Here is a 14,283-nt window from a genome sequence, read left to right on the forward strand (position 1 = left end):
ATCCCATTAGTCATGACAGCAAATGCTGGGCTGAATAAAATGTTTGTTGTGGCTTATGAAGTGTCTCTGTACACATAACCTTGGGCAAGACCCAGAAATTCCGGGCTCTGCATTTGAAAGGCAGCTGGTTAAATAGCCATAGCAAAATAATCAAAAAAGCACTGTTTATTTGCTCAATACATTAACCAAGTGATTAACTGAGTAATGGGAGACCCAGAAGAAAGAAGAAACCGTTCCCTTTGTGTGCAGTCTGTTTTTCAGACTTTCCATCAGTATTACACATTCCTGGAAAACAAAACTAAGCTCAATATACTTCAGCTCAGTCGTGAAAGCTCCCCCCGAACCGAACGATCGGCTTGGTGCATTGCTCAGACCTTCATGCAGCTCCTCCTCCCTCTCTCACAGAATTTGAAAGGCAGCGAGATGATTATGGCTAACCTACTGGCCTGTCTTAGGAGTAAATGTTAATTCAGGAGTTCTGGAGGACTTCATGCAACCAAACCTGGGTGCCTCCTTGCTATTTAATTCATCTAATTATTCCTCTGTTTCCCTTTTAGCAACTCAGCTTCTCCCAGGAGACTGCTTGCTACCAGACTATGAGTAAATCTGCTGTAGATTTTTTTCCAGTGTCATTTCTGACGTAAGCTGGTGCAAATAAAATATTCAGTTCTGTTTGAGAATTCTTAATTTTCTTTGTTCCCTCCTGATTGTCCAGGCTCCCCACTCAGTCCTTTCTAAGCTGCTGTTCCTCATATTCTCAGAGATTTGTCAATTGTTTCTCAATTTCTCAATTATTTGTCAATTCTTTCTGCAGGCCTCTCACCTGCTGTAGTTACTGTGCTGTCTCTTAGCTTTGTACATAAAGAAGTACACAGGGAAAAAATGATGTCCTTTCTTACTCCTTGAGAAAATTATAGAACAGCATTTTGCCCCTCTTTCTCCGCTGAATCTCTAATTAATGTTAGATCACTTTCAGATGATCACGTAAGGGTAACCAAAGAATCCCACCACTGCTGGTAACAAGCTGCAGAACAAATGCTTACAGAGTGCATAAACTGCTAATAAGCAACGCTACATTTCTAACTCTAGGTGTAGTAATCCTCTAAAGGGCCATGACGATACTGAGGCAGTGGGTAGGGTGCCAAAGCACAAGACCTAGGGCCATTTGAAATGCCGTAGGATGTCCTTGCTGGCCACTAGTTTCTGCTCTAAGAAGTGCCCTGTCGGTCCTGTGTCACATCTGCCAGGCCTGTGCGGATGTCTCCGAGACCCTCAGCTGTCTAAAATGACATTAGAGGAGTAACCTCTGGGCCCCTGATCCTCCCCCGGGGCCTCAGCTGGGATCAGACTTACCCTGGTCACATCAAAGCCAGATCTAGTACCGAGCTTTGGAGCTGCGGTTGGGCTTTGGGCACCGAAGTTAGCATGCGTATATCCCCTTGGGACACAGCGCAACCGCAGGGCCTGTCTGTGTGTGAGGTCTGGATGTGGCTGTACATAGGGCAGCACACAACCAGCCCCACAGTGGGAGGAACAGGGCGGGGGGTCAGTCCTCTCTTTGTGCCTCTGAGCAGGTGATGGATTAGGCTGGCAGCTGCCCCCACCGCTGCATGGTCCTGCAGAGGGACCAGAACACAGCACTGCAAATGAGCGAAGGTGAGATACCGGAGCAGGGGGTTATTAAATGTCAGGTGTGGGTAAGACTTGATAGACCCGAACTGGCCCAGGACCGTTCTCTAGGTCAAACAGAAGCGCAGGGCTTTTGGGGAAGGAAGGTGTAGGCTGTCAGGACCCAGGCCCAAGCCTCTCTGTAAAAAGATGGAGAAAATACCCTATCCTTCAAGTGCACTTGGTGATGAAAACAGCACTTCTACTGATTAAAGCATAATAAATGTAATTAAAAACACTGTAAGCTATTAGTGACTGCTACCTGTTATGCATTTGTTTTAAGCCCTTTGAATGCTGATAACTATTTTTTTCCCCTAGAAAATCTTTCTACATTACCGCTGTTTCCTTTACTCAACGCATTTGCAGTCATCAGCTGTAAATTCAAGTAATGAATTCATGAGGCGTCTGGATGGCATAATAATACTATATCTTGCATGCTACCACAGCTACCACCAGGCAATCCCAGGATGCTTAACCTGTGCGAGTGGATTAAGCCTCACAGTGCGGTTCTGCTGCGTGGGGAGGCAGCGAAAGTCCCTTCAGGCAGAACAGGAACCCTTCAGGGCACCATATTCCTGGGTCCCTGGGGCAGAAATGTACGTGCCTATTTGGTACCAACCCAACACCTCTAGGAAATGTCAGATCTGCTCTGCGTGCACCGCGCAGACAGCCTGCACATGTTCAGTAAATCTGCCCCGCCGGGATGTGCCTGCCTCCCAGCACACACCACACAAACTGGATATCGCACGTGCAGAAACGTGCAGTACGTTCAATGCTTCCACACAATGGTCAGTCGCTCAGCACACGTGCATTAAGCCCACCCAGTACTTCTAAAAAGCATCAGAATAGCTGGTGGTGTGAGCAGTTTGTGCAAGACAGAGCAAGGACTATCATCCTTTGCCGTTTATGTTCACAGAGGAATAGAACCATACGAAATTACCCCCCTGGAAACGTTGGACTCCATCACTCACGTGCTGTGCAGCAGACCTATGCATGTGTTTTAAAAACATCAAGGGGATTCAGATGTCTGGCATCCTGCTCAGATTCCCAAGTATAAAAAGGGTCTGCGATATCCTAGATGCACCTTAGCTCTAACCAGAGCACAGAGAAGCAAAAGAGTAGCAGACAACTGTTAATCTGTTCACCGTGAAACATTTAACAAGACAGCTTCGTTGCTATCAATCTGCCTGACTTCGCTGATAGTGCATTAATCAACACAATAAAACTGATATTAATGCGTTTTTTATGAAAGGACTAGCAAAATGAGTTGTCTTACTCTCAGATAGCACTAAAATCAGGTTAGTAAGGATATCTACAACTCCAAGCACAGGAACAGCCCACTAGCTCCAAGAGGACCAACCATACTTTTAAGTATCTTGCTGAACGGGAACCTAATTCACAAAGCAGGACCTAAAACAACCAGAAATATACTGTATTGCATGCATTTTCCTCCACATACTAAATTGGGAGGTAAAATATTGATTTCTAGCACATACCCTATTCCTCCATCACTGACGCAGCTAGATCTCTGCTGAATTATTGAAACCCTTGTAATGTTGTAATGGAAAATGTTAATTTTAACAAGAGACACACAATGCCTGCAAAAACAATGAATCAATCATAAGTGGGTAGATGTACAAATGTATTTTTATTTTCGTTTCAGTGATCTGTGTGGCCCAGCAGTGAACTCCAATTTTGAAAGGTATTAAATAATGTTTTGCAGCTGGTCAGAAAATGGAAACCCATTTGCAGAATTTTTAAAAAATCACAGATATTGTTCCAGTATTACAGCAGGAAAAAAATCAACATACTCTTGAAACTAATTAGAAACAACAAAGAACGTGGGTTTTAATAGCACTCAAAGCTTTACCTGGAATATTAAACGCACACATCCAGCCACCATAAAAACTACAAATGTCGAGAATCTGTTTACTACTGAGAGGGATTAGCTGAAACCTACATCATGCTACAGCACCGGACAAAATGCAGCAAATTGTTTCCACAAAGGAGCTGTATACAGTTCCATCATACAGTGCCCCTCATGTTTGCTTATTAAAAAAAAACAACAGAAAACTTGCTTCTTTAGCCAAAATTCTGTTTAGGGAGTGAAGGTCTAGGGGAGATGGACAAAGAACGAACCGGTTCCTTCCAGCCGTCTCTCTCTGCCGCATCCAACTCTGCGGAAGCTGCTCTATTCCAATTCCGCAGCAATATCCTCCTGTGCCAGCCCACAGGAATGTCATGGAGAAAGATAATGCTCTCAGGGTCTCTATATTTGGTGTCAAACAGGAGCGGGATTTGGAGGTTGGCCGGAGAACAGAAACAGGAGCCAGGGTGCCCAGGAAGTGCAGGCAACCAAGACAAACAGTAAAGCACTGCTTCTCTGCGCACGCTCCCCGAGATCAGCAATTAAATGGACAGGTTTAGGGAGAAGGTTACGTCTGTCGTATATACGAGTTCCAACACAGCTCTGTGTAGACTATGCTACGCCTGTGATGCTGGTAGAGCCGATCATTAAAGTACAACCTTGGAACATTTTCTGTGATGCTGATCACGAGAAAGGATGGACAACTTGGAGCGTCGAGATGAAAAGCAGCTTTTGCAGTGGTGTTTATTGTCTTGAACATTTTCACGAATGCAATGCAGTATCATACAGCTAACTATACAGTTTTATTAAAGAATCATTCGTTGCCTTGATCCTTTCTGAAGAATGTCTACGTATTTGCGGACCAGAATATTCTGCCGATGAGGAATATTTTGCTCTTGGCAGGAATCCAAGCATCAAAATGTAGGCTTTTGTAGCTGTGGTGAGTAATCTGTCAGCAGGGAAACCATGACAGCCTAGAGGAGGAAGAAAAGAAAAAATCTAATCACACTGGAAACAGATACTCCATAAAAATAAATAAGGGGGAAATATTTTCCAGCTCTAAAGTCTTGTGTTGAAAATTATTGCCCTGACAAAAACTGCACACTTAGATTTATTTCCTAGAATTTCTGATGATGAATCAGGAAAGAGCTGAAAATCAGTTAGGATGTTCTGTACTGTAGCCGGTAGGTTTTCTCAGTGCAGACAAAATATGTTAATGGACAGCCTAGGAGAAATTCAGACAAAGCATGTTTAGACCAAATGCTGAGGCCTTTTTGGTGAGTTATATTGTATCCTCAGCTACTGCTAGGAGACGCTGTAGGTACCCGAACAGCACATGGGCTTGCTCGTGGATTTCAGCAGAACTTCCCTTAGCATCAGTGAGAGCCACACTTGAGTAAGGACTTTGAAATTTATCCCAGTTTAGCTATACTTTCTGTGGTAAAACATAGAAAATCCTCACTGAGGTTAATAGTCTGTCATCTACCCCTCCTGCCCTCCCCTAGTATTTGACACGCACTCCAACAAAACCTTAGGTATGGCCACAAAATGACGGTAATGGGAATGTCAGCTAAATAAAACATGGTGTTGCAGCAGCTCTGCCGTCCTCCTCACACCCGTGGACATAACAAGCCCCATGCTTGCTTGGTTTCGACAAGGTATTGCCTGGTTGACTCTGTTGCGATTTCACAGCAATGTCGGACTGCAAATTGGTATTTTGGCCCAGAACTGGATTTACAAGGGTACTCCAGGGGTTGCGGTCTTGTTGCCTGTCCTTCCTTTCCCTTCAGCACTGCTCAGTGTGACAGGTAGTCCCAGGCACACGGTGGGGACTGAACATAGAGCTGTGCAGCCCCCCGCTGCTACCCGTGTCGTAGCTGCACTCAGCCCTGGGTGGAACTACAGCGGAGCAAATAATTTATTTTTCAGTTTGCTGTCTGAGCTGAAAGTGGTAGATAATAATATATAAACAAGACCCATATATTCATTGTTCTTATAACCTGATAAAATACAAATATGACATTTTTCTTAACCAAACAAAATGTGTAGCTTGAACACAAAGAAAAGGGTTTATTTTCTTTTTAAAAAATAATATTTAGGGCAATTAGAGACATTGCCAAATTAAAACAGAAAATATGAGCACTTTGGGGAATTTTAAGACCGAAACTATGAATTTAACACAAACCTGGTAACAATTTTAACTGTGTCCAAAATCTGAGGTTTTGGTAAATACAACACTCGAGCATTTATTCACTCGGAGCACAGAAATAAAAAAAAAAAAAAAAAAAATGGGCTTTTGGGGAATTTTAAAGCCCGAAACTATGAATTTAACACAAACCAATTTTAACTGTGTCCAAAATCTGAGGTTTGAGGTTATACAACACTCGAGCATTTATTCACTCGGAGCACATCTAGAGTTCGTCTGAGAGCTATGACAATGCCATTTCTGGATTTTTTTCCACCTCTGAAAGTTTTCGCAGACTGAAACTATGAATTTAACACAAACCTGGTAACAATTTTAACTGTGTCCAAAATCTGAGGTTTTGGTAAATACAACACTCGAGCATTTATTCACTCGGAGCACATCTAGAGTTCGTCTGAGAGCTATGACAATGCCATTTCTGGATTTTTTTCCCCCTCTGAAAGTTTTCGCTAGCTTTTGTCAACATGATGGTTCTAAAGCCGACAATAAATAACAGGCTACTGAGATCTGGCAGTAATTTTCTGAAATTCTAGGAATGCTGAGAGAGGAGTTATGGTTTATGTTAAATGCCAAGTGTCCTCTCGTGGTTCCCATGGATCACACGGTATTACCCACACCATAACTTTTCAGGGTCCTTCAAAGCTTTGCTCTTGCAGCACTTTCTCAGGGAAAGTTCCCATTGGTGTCAGCAGCAGTTTTTCTTGAGAGAAAACTGCAGAATCTCTAGCTTTAAGTGTGTTTGGGAAATTGTAGTTTCTAAGGCCGGTCCCTGGGACCTCAGCATTTAACATGTTTTAAAATTGAGCAGCTAAGTTAATCGTTAGAGTAAACCCAGTGATTTAAATACCAAAAAATTACAGTTTATACTGTAGATTTCACCTAGTGATAAAAACTGGGTCAAGCAACAGCAGATTATCATCAAAATACGTCACATTTGTGTCCAGAAGTATTTGTGCTACATATATATACATGTTGCCTATAGTCAAAATTGTGATGTGTTGTGGGGTGCATTTGAAACATATGTATTAACATTTACTATTTATCAAGGAACCAAGCTGAATCCAAGCCTGTAGTGTAAGGCAGAACAGGAGCTGACCCTAACCTCTAACTACTGTTATCTTCCTTTTTTACCATAATTGTCCATTTTCTGTTTTCAGCCTCCTGGAAAACCAATGATCGTGGAGAATAAAATACTTCATCATCAACTTCTTCAGGTTTTCTGGGTAAACAATGTAAAAAAGTCCAGTTGGAAGCAGCAGATTTTGCAGTCTGTAGATCAAAAAGCGTATAAAAATAAAGAAATATGTGAGCACATTAATAAAATCTTTAACTAGTAAAAAGGTTAACAAATTTTATATTAGCTCCCACTCTAGTTACTTTGATGATGAACTCAGAAGAATTCCACTGACTTCAAAAGAATTCCTCATCTGTGAATAAGATGGGAATATCCCCATTTAAGTCAGTAAGAGTACAGTGCTGACTTCACAAAAGTCAAATTTTTACTCCTATTTCTCTGGCTTCAGTAGGGGAGTAAAAACTCCAGTGACCTAGTGGATCAATAAAGTGCGATCTTTATTTGAATGCCATAGAGTAATACAATACTATCGATAATTGCAACAAGAACCTACTAAACCATGACCATGACAATACTATCGATAATTGCAACAAGAACCTACTAAACCATGATTTAAAAGGCTATCATTTTTTTTGTTTTGATATTGTCACTCATAAGATATTGATCTAACACCAATGAACAATGAATTAAACTATTTTAGGCCAATTTTGAGACATACCCATCACTAGTATTTTGTGAACTTATGTTAAAATACAGTCAATTAAACCAGTAATTCTATCAGCAAGGAAAATGTCCTTTTTATCTTGGACAATTCATAGTTTATGACTTTACGTTTTCTCTAACTGATTTTATGTTGATAAGCATTTCAACTAGACGATTTTAAAGACATATATTTAATGCTTTATTCATTGACAGATATACACAAAATTGCGCCAAATGCTGCCCAGGCATTTAAGAGTTCATCTGTGAGCTGCTCATTCTAAATAAAATATAAGGGATCATTTCTGGTAGCAAAGAGGAAATGCAAAGTTAGAAATAGTTTTTAGGTCATAAAGAAGTAAAGGGTTAGCTCTCCTGCACATGCTCTGGAGTTAGATCTCATTGGCAAGCTCTGAAAGAGGCCAAGCCATGTGAAATGTATAAGGTAACTCAAACTTTGTTATCTTTGTGAGTTTTTCAAGCTGGAGGGAGGTTTGTATGTGGTTGTTCCACGGCCCCACTCAAAAAAATACCAAACCCATGCTTTGCTGATGTTGATTCTTATACATGCAAACTGTAAAAGCATCAACAAAAAACTAAATCTCAGTTTTTACCTGCATTGTAATCTGATAACCTTGAAATGCCTTTAGTCTTTCTTTCTTTTCCTCTTCTTGTCCCATACTTATCCATGTGTCTGTAACTAAGACATTGGCACCATCTGCAGCTTCCAAAGGATCTGTTGTGAGAAGTAACTTGGTACCATACTAATGTGAATAAAATAAGGAAGATCAGGAAGACGAGGAACTTCAACTTCGTTTATAACGAAAATAAAATCTATTCAAACTACTCTACTAGGCTATTTCTTAGGCTCCTACCTCTTTGGAGTACTGTTCAGTTATTTGAGTTATTCTGAGGTCTGGTTCAAAGCCCTGCCAAAAGAGATGATAGGTAATGTATCATGGAACATACATAAGATCCTTACTGATTATTAACACTGATTAGAAAAATACTGATTGAACCATTTGCCATGGGAAGAAGAATGTCTTTCAGAACTGTAAAACTTGAGGAAATTATGTTGATTTTGTTGAAAGTTTATTTTGGAGATAATCTGGTGGAAAGTGTTCTGATAAGGTAAGAAAAATGTATTTCAACAGATACAGAATGAAATGCCTATACATCATTTAATTTTTTAAACTGATTCTTTGTTTTACATTTTATATTGTATTACAATGCAGCACTCTAAAAAGCTGCATCACCAATCTGGACCAACCAAGATGCAACACTTCCACCGATGTGAAACAACTTTCAAATTTTTTTTGGGGGGACAGGGCATTGGATGACTTTGTAACACTTTCTCAAACGGAATTATCATCCTCTGTGATTTATACTGCGGTCGTGAATTCCCCTCAGCCCTTCTGAAGTTGGACTCAGTAGAATCACTCCTGCTTTGCATCAAAATAACTGAATCAGGATTCTAAACCTTGGTTCTGAAAGCTGGCCACTCAAGATACATGCAAGCAGCACTAGCTGAGGCCCTTGGGAAGTATCCAAGTGGCTGAGACAAGAATGGGCAAAGTTTGCCTTCCTTACTCCGTGTGCATGGCTTTCTTACCTTGGGAGTTGCAATACGCAGGTGCATTCCCAGCTTTGCAGCACTCATCATGATGGAGTGAAGAACGTTGTTTCCATCCCCGATCCAGGCGATAGTGAGCCCGTTCAGCCCGCCATAGTGCTCCTGCCAAACGAATCAGGCAGCCCTGGGGTTACGTTCCAGGCGAGCTGAGCAAGCTGATGCCCTAGGTGGGAGGGATTGATCAGACGGGTCTGGTGCAAAGAAGGCTGGCCACCTTCAAATGCTAGCTGCATGGAACCATACCTTTAATTGAACTTACTGCAGCTACAAGATGGTCAGGGAGGGAAAGCCCCCCGTGTCTTACATGAAGACCCAAGTGCTGCAGCTTTCTCCAGTGAAGGACACATTGACACGTATGCCATATGGCGGGGCCCAGGCTGAGAGACACAGCACCAGACACACAGTAACTTTAGCACCAAAGCCGTACAGCCATGGGTTGGTGCTCATAAATATCAGCGAATGGTAGAAATTCTTAATTTAGAGGCAGTCCTAATGCCTAGGATAGCACTCCTTCCAGCTTTCCCCCAAATTGTGAAAGTGTCCCTATTCAGGTTTGCTCTGGCTTGGTTGTCTCTACACGATGTTCCCTGCGGCCATGGCAGTGGCCATGCCCTTAGAGTGCATTTTAACCGTCACAGCTGTACAGGACAGCAAAGAGCAATACTTTGAAAGCAGCTGTGCCACTCATGGCCTGCAGGCTTTGCTCTCTGTTGTACAGCCAAAGAGTGCAGTGACTTTTTTAAAGTGTGGATTACCCAAACTTGAAACAGCATTACAGCGTCAACTGTAGCTTTGGCTGATGGCACTTACAGCCTGTACATGTGCAGCTACTCTGGCCCTCAGCCACCAACAAATAAGGCCTAAGGAGGAACAAGAGTAAGGAGGAACAAGAGTAACAGGAGTTTCATATTTCCAGAGCAGGACAATTTGAGGCCCTTCAGCAAGCCTTGTTTTAAATATGCATGTTTACAGGTACTTAAGTTGATACCAGAAAGTTTGTAAAGACATAACCAAATACTTCTATATGCCTGCTCTGTACAGCTCCACCTCATGACTCGAAAGACTAAAGACACGATGGAGAGCCTTTTATTCTTAGTTCAAAACTGGGCCATGCTACAATTGCATTGTAGTAGCTGGAAGCCAGACAGTGTTTCAACACTTTGTGTGACATGATTCAATGCTCGTCAGAGAGGATAAGCATCCACATTGTAGAGCTGTACTAACTGGCAACCTTGCAGGCAGTCGCAGCAAAGATGCCAAAAGACTGAACAGGAAAAGGGCTGGGACTACCCCCTCCTCTCCTGGCAGCAGCTTCTCCTAAACAAATAGTTGTGAAGTTGTTCCAGAACAAAGTTATCGGCATTTCTGCCAGTGACCACAATTTTGAGTAAAAAATACAGCACTTGAAATATTGAATGACATTAAAATGCCATTGAAATCTAAGCTTAATAGAGTCCTAGGCTGCCTACAGTTTAAGGGCTAAAACTATGGTATTGTAAAACTATCGCCTTTTCAGTTGAAGTTTGTTAGCAGCAGGCTCATTGGCACAGGTTTGATGCAAGGGCATTTACAGGAGAGCAAATCAGGACTTTGTGGACATGGAAGTTATTTCAGTATAACAGCTCTGCAGGTCTCTAAGGATCTTTCAAAGTCCTTCCACATCTCCTAGCAATGGTGCTCATAGGAGAAGGCCAAACTAAAGCATTTATTTAAGGGGTTGTTTCCAGCTAGGGCTTAGTGATAGCTGAGACATGAACCCACAGCCAGGAGTAAATGAGACAGCCCTGAGTTCTTTTGATCTTACTGTTTAAAAATAGACATTGCAGCCTGTAATGCTCAAAGCACTGACTAGTGAGTCACAAATGTACTGCTATGTTAAATAACTTCCACCTTATACCAGCTGCTACTCTGCATTAAAAGAAGCACAGTGCATACTAAATACTTTTCTCTGTTTTCCCAAGCTGCTAGCTGTTACAGATAAAATACGAAGTACTGGAGATCTCTGTATAATGACCCTCAATATGCACTGCAAATTGCAAAGCCACATCTGCAGTGACTACTCTATAGAGTGGACATAGCTGAGATAATCTTAATGAAGACATTTAGCTAATGGAAGAAGTCGTAGACAAGGGAGAATCAAGCTGTGTGTGTGCTAGTGGAGCCTATTTTATATCCTGTGCTAAGCTTTATGCTGCCAGTGGTACACTGCTGCTGTAACGCAAACCTCTTCATCTAAAGCCAGCTCACTATGACTGTGACTGTACTGCTTATACGCATACATCCTCAGCTTCCAAGAAAGATGAGATGATTGTGTTGGTCAGAACCAGAAAGCTTTGAGGCAATACAAAAGCTACTGTATATGAGACATACTTTTTGTGTGTGTGTATGTTTTATAGTAGATGCTTATACAACTGCACAGAGAAAATCCTGCTAAAAGTGTTTTGCCACGACGGTAACGCTCTAGGTTAAACCAGAACCTTTACAATACATGCTGATCACCTGAACATCTGAAGATACTTTGCCCCTTACATCCGTCCCCAGTTTTTCCAAACTCTGTTATACTGATGTAGGCTTTTTACCTGCTTGGGTGTTCTGCAGTTTCTCTTTACATTTGGAACCTGACTTCAAAATATTTATAATCCTAGTAAAGCCATATGAAAAATAACACATTTAGAAAGTCTAGAGCCCTTCTCCCTTATGAATGCCTCTTTGGCAAACTAGTGATTGCTGCTGTAGTGCCACAAAACTTGGCTTTGCTATTCTCATGAAAAATCCCTGCTAAATAATTAATGTCAAGTTTACAGTCAACTTTCTCATCCTCGTGCTGCTTTTACAATGCTTCACTCTGTTCTTATCCATGGTTGAGTGTATCAGTGTATCAAACCCTCAGGAAAAATAAGCATGCTCAGTGATTTAGCACTGTTGTATGTTCAGAGAAGACTGGTTTAACTAATTAGGGACGTTCGTGTCTGCCTCTGCCTGGACTTGTTTCCAGCTAGGCTGAAACTCTGACACCATTATAGGTTTCTTCTGAAATGTTTGACCACAACAGTCATAACAGCCCTCAATTAAAACAAGCTTTTGAATAATGAATCAATAATCTGTCAAAATTTAAAATGGAAAGCAGGGGACTAATCCAAGCTTCAGCCCTTTGGGAGACAGTGCAATCCAGTAAATGAGAAACTGGGCAAACTCTGCATCTACCGGCTCTCAAACTGAGCTGAAGGCAGATGCTGGGCCAGCTATCCTTCTTACTCCCACATTGTTTTTTGTTATGATTATTGAAACAGTATATTCTAGAGGATCAGTCTAGATCTTAGTTGGGATTTCTAATTGTTAGAATAATGATGATGATGATGATGATGGTGATGAATTTGAAGACTATAATAATTTGAGCTCTTTGAGTCACACATCGAGGAGAAGTTGAGAATACATGGCATCCCTCTTCAAGTTGGGCAACACTGTAATTTGTTACGCTATTTAAAAAGGAATCACTGATGTATTTCTTATGCCAACCATTTCTTAGTGAAAAAGAAATTTCCCTTCAGACCAGTGATATAAAAAGCTAGCGGCATATGGATCCACTCTAATTACCAGCCTGGCCATCCTGCAGTCAGCTACAAGTTAGCTGATTTGGCCAGTGACATTAATATCAATTGAATCAATGTCAATACCCGGTTTGTCCCCGGAATACAAATTGTGTGACTCTGCCCTCCAGCCAGGCTTCGCAGAGCAGAAGTTGTGAGCCACAGCTTCTGCCCAGGAGACTGAGAGGCACTGGGTGGACTCAGCAAGTGGCCGTTACACGCCCTCAGCACAGACAGAGAAGTAAAGTGGCTCTGCGTGTGCACAGTACCAGCACACAAACTCCTAGTCATTAAAGGCCAAATTCCCAAACCCTCAAAATCAGGTTGCGTAACGTTTACAACCATTTCTAGTGGGTTATAACTCATGAGCAAACTCAGGTCAGCCCAACTTTTAAGAAAGAGGGTAGCATGTACGCTAAGAAAAACACCCCTCTTGGCGTAATAGAGAGCATTAATCCTGACCACAGTATTAAAGGGCAGAGCCAGCTTAGACGTCAAACGTGTGAGGGGCTCCAGGCTGCTCGAGAAGAAGGCACTGGGCAAGAGGATGTTGAACCTGAAGAATCTCACCCCAGTATCCATAACAGGAGCACACTTTGTGATCTGACAAGAACACCCTGAATACAGAACGAGAACTGACAGCCCTGAAAATAAAGCAGCCACATTTTTCGGGAATGCAACAGACTATACTAAAATAACCACACTAAAATGCACCTGTGAAAAGGGAATCAGAAGCCATAAGAAAGAAGACATTCTGACAAAACAAACCAGGAAATCAGGCAGTTTCAGACTGAAGAGAAAGTGCTTGAAGAGGATTCAAGAAGGCACATGACAAAATTAATAGGATTTAGAAAGTGGAAGAATAAAAACGTGCTAAGCAGGAAGAGGGCCAGAGTGCATGTAGTGCTCCACTGGCAAATGCAGCAGGAGAAAAAAGAAGAGGGAAAAAAAAAAAGTACATTTTGGGTACATACTGACAACAAGGAGGAGCAGATCCAGGCAGGAAAATATTTACAGGGATAAGGAAGAGACATTTTTGAAGAGAAATATGCTGCACAAAATCTGTAGTTACATTTAAATATAAGGCTAGCAGTCTGTGCCACTATTGTAGTTTGCATGTATGTATAAATCAAATAAATTGCCTTTGCATTGCAGGAAAGCAGTCCAAATGTTATATATGAACTTTCAACTCATTTAAAGAACTGTGGTACTACTCCACATCCCTATATTAATCTTCTTGCAGGCAGTACTCAGATAACATCTTTTTACCCCGCTGAAAATCCCATAAGAAGTTTGACTGTGGTAAGTAACAGCTAGACCCTGTGGCTCACAGTTCTTCAAGTGTTAATCCTACTTCTGTGACCTGGTAAAGTTCATTATATGATTAAAATGCCATTTTATTACCTGCTACTGGCTGTAAGACCAGTCTTCTCCACCTCAGTGTACAGTGCAGAGAGGAAAAAAGGCAGCAGATGGGCAGGTCAGAAAGGGAAAGGGCAGGCAGCGCCAACACCCACAGCGCGCTGCTGAGAGCTCCCCCCTGCCTGCCCC

At 41.8% G+C, this 14,283-nt stretch overlaps 1 protein-coding gene across 1 annotated transcript in view; it reads right to left on the reverse strand.

Moving 5' to 3' along the window:
- Positions 1 to 4,322: 4,322 nt before the first annotated feature.
- The window catches only part of OTC (ornithine carbamoyltransferase), a 31,097-nt gene continuing 21,136 nt past the window's right edge, over positions 4,323 to 14,283 (reverse strand). Inside the window, exons 6-10 of the mRNA XM_009283040.1 lie at positions 9,125 to 9,247; positions 8,388 to 8,441; positions 8,127 to 8,276; positions 6,870 to 7,007; positions 4,323 to 4,509 (exon numbers count right to left, since the gene is read on the reverse strand). Of these exons, the coding sequence (XP_009281315.1) occupies positions 4,450 to 4,509; positions 6,870 to 7,007; positions 8,127 to 8,276; positions 8,388 to 8,441; positions 9,125 to 9,247 (525 nt within the window). The 3' untranslated portion in view covers positions 4,323 to 4,449. The remainder of the gene's footprint in view (positions 4,510 to 6,869; positions 7,008 to 8,126; positions 8,277 to 8,387; positions 8,442 to 9,124; positions 9,248 to 14,283) is intronic.

This window comes from Aptenodytes forsteri, unplaced genomic scaffold (assembly GCF_000699145.1).
Source record: "Aptenodytes forsteri isolate BGI_AS27 unplaced genomic scaffold, ASM69914v1 Scaffold2, whole genome shotgun sequence".
Taxonomy (NCBI): Eukaryota; Metazoa; Chordata; class Aves; order Sphenisciformes; family Spheniscidae; genus Aptenodytes; species Aptenodytes forsteri.